This window comes from Haliotis rubra, unplaced genomic scaffold (genome assembly GCF_003918875.1).
Source record: "Haliotis rubra isolate DU_JTF1 unplaced genomic scaffold, ASM391887v1 Scf5, whole genome shotgun sequence".
Taxonomy (NCBI): Eukaryota; Metazoa; Mollusca; class Gastropoda; order Lepetellida; family Haliotidae; genus Haliotis; species Haliotis rubra.
This window is the reverse complement of record NW_025767190.1, coordinates 1,287,987-1,296,018: the sequence shown is the minus strand read 5'-3', so window position 1 is coordinate 1,296,018 and position 8,032 is coordinate 1,287,987. Positions and strand designations below refer to the sequence as shown.

General features: G+C 36.7%; 1 protein-coding gene across 1 annotated transcript; it reads right to left on the bottom strand.

Moving 5' to 3' along the window:
• Positions 1-867: 867 nt before the first annotated feature.
• Positions 868-7,984, bottom strand: LOC124291733 (UPF0472 protein C16orf72 homolog). The gene is made up of 4 exons (XM_046728808.1): positions 7,485-7,984; positions 6,107-6,178; positions 2,516-2,806; positions 868-2,326 (listed from the first exon to the last, which is right to left on the bottom strand). The coding sequence occupies exons 1-4, from the start codon at positions 7,681-7,683 to the stop codon at positions 2,121-2,123; spliced, it is 768 nt and encodes a 255-aa protein (XP_046584764.1). The 5' UTR covers positions 7,684-7,984; the 3' UTR covers positions 868-2,120.
• Positions 7,985-8,032: the final 48 nt, after the last annotated feature.

Here is an 8,032-nt window from a genome sequence, read left to right as displayed (position 1 = left end):
AGACTATGTCTATATTTCATTGGGTTTGGGCAAGTCCAAATTTCCCACCCAAGTACCTTACACCTATCACTGTATCAGACAACCATTCCACCTTCGATGAATTAACAGAAGACCGAGTTGTACCTAGATGTGATGACTTCTCTAACCTGGGTGCTGCATTCATGTGTGTACTGGATTTACTTCTTGCTGCTAAACTCCAGAACCATATAAGCAGCAAAGTATCCAGTAAACAAGGTGAACTCTCAACTTCAAATTAAAGAGGACAATATTCCTACAAATAATAGCAGCTATCCAGACAAAAATGCTGTAAAAACAGATGACTGTTAAACAAACTGACTTCCAAATTTTAGTTGAAACAGACAAGTTTAAATTGCCTGCACGTTGCATTACAGTAAGATACATTTGTCTATCAAAAGAATACATAATTTAATTCTACTTCTGTAATTAGCCTCTATTGAGACAGTTTACCCGTCTTCAACTAATTCTAGAGTAATGTTTAGCATGCATGTATACAGACTACCTCGTTCTTCCTTCAGTTTATGTACTGCAGTATTCAGCCTGTGTGTTAATAGTTGCTCTTCGCATGACTAATTCATAGTTATATTTATCAATGATGTTCATTAAACAATTTTATAATGTAACTAGTAAAGCAATCCAAATCACTATACATTTGCTGAATCATACTGTATCCATACAAGTCAAGACATGTAGCCTTCAACACCAAAATGTATATTTTCAGTTATTTGTCAGTGGCAGATAATCATCCTTCTGATTTCACAAGCTTATGAGCATATTCCTTAAAACTAATTCCAATCACAGTTCTGTCTTCATGAATGTCACATTTCACAAAATAACACAAAACCAGTATAAAATATAGTTGCTGTTTATTCATAATAACTGATCTTATATTCTGCCTTTAACCATACTAGTTAACTCAACAAAATAGTCTTGTATTTGTTGTGCCTAAACGACTATCTTAAATTACCAGTGTAAGCGTAATTTGACATGAGACTTGTGCCTGATCACTGCACGGACACACCAACTGGGCCTGTACTTGAAAATGACATCTCAAATGATTCTGTGTAACTCTTGGTATACTGACATATGAATCAATCATCAATACGCTACAAATAAATATATATTCTAGGTCATGAATGCAACCACATCATCATACTCTGTGTCTATATTCCATGATGTGCATGAAAAAGCATTAAGTGATAAGATCTAGATTGCAACAATAAAATGGTTTATATGACTCTACAAGGCTATAATTAACATACATAACAGATTAAAACATTTAAAATGAGTAAATAATAAACACTGTACAAATGGTTTTTGTTGACAGCTTTTTCAATACCTTGAACATGAAACTAACCAAAAATACTACAACTACATTTTCCAAAATGATTTAAACTTCGTATAAAGTGACTTCTAAATTGTCATCAAATAAAAATACTTCAAAATTAAATAAGGTTAATTGAAGTAACATAAATAAGAGTTAAATTTCACATGAGATACGATCTTATCACTTTAGCATTTAGCACTGTTCATTTAGTGGAGCTTATAAAGCCCATTTTGACACTATACTAAGCGACAATAAGACAACCAACAATGTACATACAAAATGATTAAATCCAAAATAATCATATTACCCAAACATTATTTCATTGTTTATAAAAACCTAGGATGAAACAAAGGAAGAAGACATGGAATTTACAGACAGAGAAAACTATCCCTGCCCACCTCCAGACCCATTTAGTCAGCTGTAGTTGTCTCCCTTGGATCTGGATTGTCCCAGGAATGCTAGACACAATCATACACAAATCATGGTGTATATATAGACATACAGCAGAGTCCTTCCTCATCACATAAAATACAAGGCAGGCAACTGGGGACAGAAGAAGAAAACAACAGGGACAAGCACTCCACACACGATGCTTCTCATGAGTTCATAATGGAGTCAACTGTAATGCCACTGGCTGAGGGTGTGACAATGTGATGTCACGAGAACAATGTACACTTTCAACATGAAAGCTGCTTTTTACAAATGTGCACTTGAATCTTTTGGCAATTTCTGCAGCCCGGAAAGAAAAGCGTTGTTGTTTAACTGATCATGCACATCAAATCAGACGAGAGCGTTTTCTTGACGGTGAGTCCATTATCACATCAGGTGAAGATGTCCTCTTTCTGTTCCTCGAGAATTCATCATGAATAAATCGATTAAGTTCTTCAATGTTATTTCTAGGCAGTGAATTCATAGCTTGTGCCCCTGGAGTGTGGGGAAGGTTGTATCCGACACTAATGTTTGACATAGCTCCGTTCAGACCTAAAGAAATAGCAACAAGATATCATTAATAAAAAGAACAAAAGAGAACATGTAGTACTGCACCATAATGTAATATTACCTTACATATACAATATCATCTTTGGTTGAGGAGGTCAATGTGGTCATCTCATTGAAAAGACAAATCTACATTTAAGATTCTGGATCACACATTCCAATCAAGTACTTTACCTTGCAGCGCAATAGCCTCCCTGAAAGCCTCTAAGTCATTGTCAATGGCCTTTTCATCTGCCGGCAGACATGGAGCAGCAAGGTCAAGGCCAACACGAGAAGGGGGGCGACTCTGGGAAGCACCTAGTCTATTACGAGGGGGAGGGTTCTTGCCACAAAGGAAGGCCAACAGTTCTTCTCTTCTAATGTGTCGGCGTTTTTTCTTTGCCCAAGCAATAATATCTCTGGTTTTATGTTGGCGGCCACACTGGACACCCATATCTATACAGTTCCTCACAGTATCTACACTATCTGGAAACAGAAAACAAATTCAAACATAAATACCAATATTCAATATGCTGTTGAAAATGTCTACGATTGTGAACAGACATGTGGAGAGAACAAAATAAATTGATCTTCAAATACATACTGAAACACTATGAAAATGCACATTTGATTATTTGGGGGTAGTATTTGGCAAACTGACCACAAAATTAAGTTGTTCTGGCTTGTGAGGCATGATATATCAAACCACAGACTTGAATCTCAATTGAAGTGAATGGAGATGAACCTGAGCACAGAAACATCTTTTGTGATTTTGACTATGCACTCTCACAGTCTTAGAGTATAGTGTACTATCAGTAGTGTTGTAAATGTCGATCATTGTGACATTTAAACCTTGCTATTTGAAGGTAGTAAAAGAAACACATAGGATGGAATAATCTTGATGTAATGAGTGCGTGAGTATAGTTATACGCTACTTTTAGAAATATTCCCCCCAATATCAAGGGGGGGGGGGGGAGGAAGGAGAGAGAGAGAGAGTAACACCAGAAATGTGCTTCACACATTGCCTCCATGTGGGAAATCGAACCCAGGTCTTCGTCGTGACAAGGTGAATGCTTTAACCACTAGGCTACCCCACTGCCCCTTTGTAGTAATATACAATTGAAATGTTGCCAAATGTGGGGTGGAAAAACTTGCTGTTTTCCTACTGGAGCAGAGTGTTTAACACACCAAGTGTTTTATTTTATATCAATGAGGCTCAAAGATTCAGATACTATAAGATCAAACGCTATGATCCCATCAACCCAATAATTGTGAGTTGCGTTTTCTCCGCTTGTAGCAATATTCCAGCAATATCCGACAGGGGACACTAGAAATGGGCTTCACACAATGGACTGTCATATGTTTTAAAGTCTCAGTCCAGAACACTTTGATAATCACTTTGGTAGGCATTTAGGAGTTGGAGAAACATGTCTTCAACATCAGTAGTCATTTATTTGACATTTTATGAAACATAAGGCTATCCTCACAAAGATTCAACATTTATGAGTCAGTTTAGTATTATGCTGCTTTGGGCAATGTTCCAACAATATCACGCCAGGGGACACCAGAAATGGGCTTTACACATTGTACCCATGTGATGAATTGAACCTGGGTCTTCTGCGTGGCGAGCAAGCTCTTTAACGACTAGGCTACCCCACTGCCCCCAGTTATTCTGAACTCAGTAGAGTATCAAAATGTTTTCAGTATTTTACAAAACAAAACCCTACCAGCAGATAATGACACTGTGTACATATCAAACTTTCAACTGACTCAAAAAGCTAGATACGTAAGATATTCAGTGAAGATTACACCATGGGGCTCTCATTAACTGAAGGAAATTGAGGTGTTCTGCTATAGTCAAGTCTTAGCACATGTAAGCACTCATTGATATAAATAGAATTAGCACCCTATATTTGAACGTGACATGGATTGAGTTGTTCAAAACATGTCTTTTTTTCCATCATAATTTTGCTAACTCCATAATTTACAACTAAATGTCATGTCAGTTGTTGCGACATTTAGTGCACTGAATTTGAAATCATATGCAAGTAAAAACACCTTTACTGAACATTAATGCATACACTTATACAGTTCTTTAACAACATGCAAGAGAAATTCCTAATATCTTTACAGTGCAAATACCAGCTCACCATGTAACTCCAAGGCCTAACATTTCAGTAAAAACGGCACTGCCCCATTCCCATGGTTCAAAATGATTGAAAATTAAGGTACCTGCTTTTGATTTTCATGAAACTTATACTGACCAATCAAATGCAGACATAAGGGAAAGAGTAAGGGAGGTAACCTGTAATACCTAGAAATGAAAGCCACTATGAGTTTTAACAGACAGATTTTTGAGCCCTTTCATGAGCATGTCAATCAATTTTCTAATTTTGATATTCTCACTAACTCCATCATAATCAATCGGACAGGCTTTCGTGTTGTTGACATTTCCAACCCAGCTTTGAGCCTGGTTTGAATGTCACATTCTGATCGGTATGTTAGACCTAGTGGTGTAAATCAAACAGGCAAATGAAAAACAAGGTTGGGTAATTTGATGTTGCTAGTACCAAAGGAGTGGGTACAGGGGTTAGTGTAGTGTTTACCTACCGAAATGTAAGCCCAGGAGATATAGATATATGACCTTTGAAACATTTTTGTTTTGTTTCATAAATTATGAAAAAGACAGTGATTGAGATACACCAATGATACTCAGTCATTATTGTGTGCTTCCATGTGGGTAAGAAAATTTGTGTTTGTCTTATTTCAACACCACACCAACAACCAAAATGATAATGATTGTAGTCAGATTAGGTTGGTTGGTTTGTTGTTTAATGCGGCACTCAGCAATATTCCAGCTATATGGCGGCAGTCTGCAAATAATCGTGTCTGAACCAGACAATACAGTGATCCACAGCATGAGCATCGATCTATGCAATTGGGATACGATGACGTGTGTCAACCAAGTCAGTGAGTCTGAACACCCGATCCTGTTAGTCGCCTTTTATGACAAGCATGGATTACTCAAGACCAATTCTGACCCGGATATTCACGGGTTAGCCAGATTAGGAATTGAGATTAGTAACTGTGAGAAAATGTAAGGTGCACAATTTAATCCTGAGTAAGTAACTGTTGTTTCAAGCAACAGCACTATTCCAGACATTACAGTATCTGTAAATAACACAGTCTAGAGCATGGAAACCTGTGGTTGACACCATGAACAACAATCCTCACTCTTGAGGTATGGTGAAAATCAGTTAGCTGATTCACATATAATAACCACCTGCTACTCATTTTCAAACGACATCAGCCTTAGATGCCTTGTTCTATATTTTCAGATAGGTCTGCCTTATATACCTGTTCCTCACAGTTGGCACTTAGTCCTGCATGAAAGAGATAAAAATGTTTTCTGTTGGTCTTAGTAAGTTCAAATTTGTAGCAGAAATTAAGCATTTAAAACTGGTTCAGAATTATAGCCCTAAAATACTACTAGTCATTGAGTCTTGCCATTTTCACATGTCTTCAGTACAATTTAGTAGACTCATGCTAGCGGAAAGAGTTTCTTCCGTTCTCCCATATTATTTTGTGGAACATTACCGTGCCTTGGACCCTTTTCATACTACACTATTTATTGTAATTAATTTTTTTGGCTTTCAGTTATTTTTGTGAGTTCTCTAGTAATTTTGTGTTAGGTTTTGTTAATAATATTTGTATATATCAATATATAAATATCATTTGGGATGGGGGAACAGGAGGAACTCTTACCAACAGAAGTCCTCAACTTACCTTTATATAAACTAGTTACAGATATTGCAGCATTCTGAAATGGTACCCACATGGAAAGCCCTTGTTGACGATCTGAAAATGTAGACGGAAATTTTAAACAATTGAGATACCCATATAAGAGGTCATATGACAATGTCACAATGATATCATTACAACATTTATATGGAATTGCCTGCTGTAATACTTCTTTTAGCCAAAGACTTGGTAAACATGTGATTTTCAGATTACAAGTATTAAATTCCTTGAAATTTCATTTGGAACCAACAATATTAGTCTGCAGTTTCAAATGTTAAACAACTTCCAAACATCAAATTACAAAAAAAGCACAATATATCCAAGTAGTAGTATGTCTCGCACAACTTTTCACTCAATTTTGCCTCATTAGAAAGTAGAGTTCATCCAATGGTCAATATATCTAAAGTAACAGAAAGTAGAACTGCCATGCTTCAGAAACTGCTCCTGAAAACTTAGAGCTACTGAGCAATTACTTGGTAAGTGAAGTCAATGGGTATTCAATGGTCAGTATATATCTTCACCCTTTTGGTACTCTTCAGTCAAGGACAAGAGGCACAAAAATAACACATTTTAATGTGCTGTGTTATTGCAACAAACGAAACAAGTACTTATGGTTTTATACCAGATACACAGTCATGTTTAAAATCCATGTGATTATAAACAAGGACAGAGTATGTGCCTTTCAAAAACAGTTCAACTGTATTATTACTGTGTACCAACTGTCGAGAATAATGGTATGATAGTAAAATTATGTAAAGCATTACTTGAATCCAACTGAATCATTGTATTTTGTGATTTTGTGGATGCACATGTCAACATTTCTGAGGTACATACATCACATATACTACACTATTACACTCACAATACCAAGTGCCATAATACAAACCTCAAGGACACTTTCCAATACTGACAATGTGCATAAGATGGTAAAAAGCTGAAATCTCTTGGTCATAACTTAAACAATTCATCCAAGAAACAGGCATGCATACAGTTATGAAGCTATGTTGATTGATCCTCCAACACTGATCACCAACTAAAATGAAACCTTTCATTGGGTCAAAACACTCATTTATCATGTGAACATATAGCCCACCCCACATGTTTATGTTGGTCCTCATTATTGGGAGAGAGACAAAATAAATACAAATTACAAGAACATTCATTGGAATAAATAATAACCAAACTACATATAGAACAATCACTGATGAACATTTCGAGAAAGTAAAAATAGAGACATGAATAGAGCACAAATTAATCAACCCAATATGATAAGGTGACTACAGCCCCGTTCTAAATAATTCTGTCTGTGGAGGACTGACAAGTATACAGTTTCATATTTTGGGTCACATATCTTTATAATTACCTTTATACAGTTGAGCAATAGCAGTAGCAGAATTTTGAAATGTCAACCATAATTTTTTAACTGCGTATTCTCTCTCAGCCTGTAGCCTATCCTCCATGTTTGGTTCCGATTCAAGATCGTCCAGACACTGGTCCTCAAAGTTACTTAGCCAATTTTCGGCCGGTTGTTCCGAATCCTGGTGTTCCTCTGGATTCATCATAAACTTAATTATGTCCCTAACCTGATCTTTGTCATGGAAATGTGAATACGACAATATAAAGCTCAACAAAACTTGATTGAAATGTCGAATCCGCCTAGACAATCAGCCTTCTCGTAACACCGGAACTAATTTACACGCACGCGCAGTGACACTGCAAATTTGACGAAAATAGCCGAAGTAGCACGGAACCAAAAATCTCTTCCTTGGCCCTTGAATAAGTCTTAACAGTGCATATTAGGACTGGGTTAGAGCTTGTTCTGTATCATGACTGCAAAAGTAACACCAGCTGACGGTAAGTTAATTTTGCTCCAAGTCGTTTAAATATCTGCGATCCCAGACTTCCCGCACG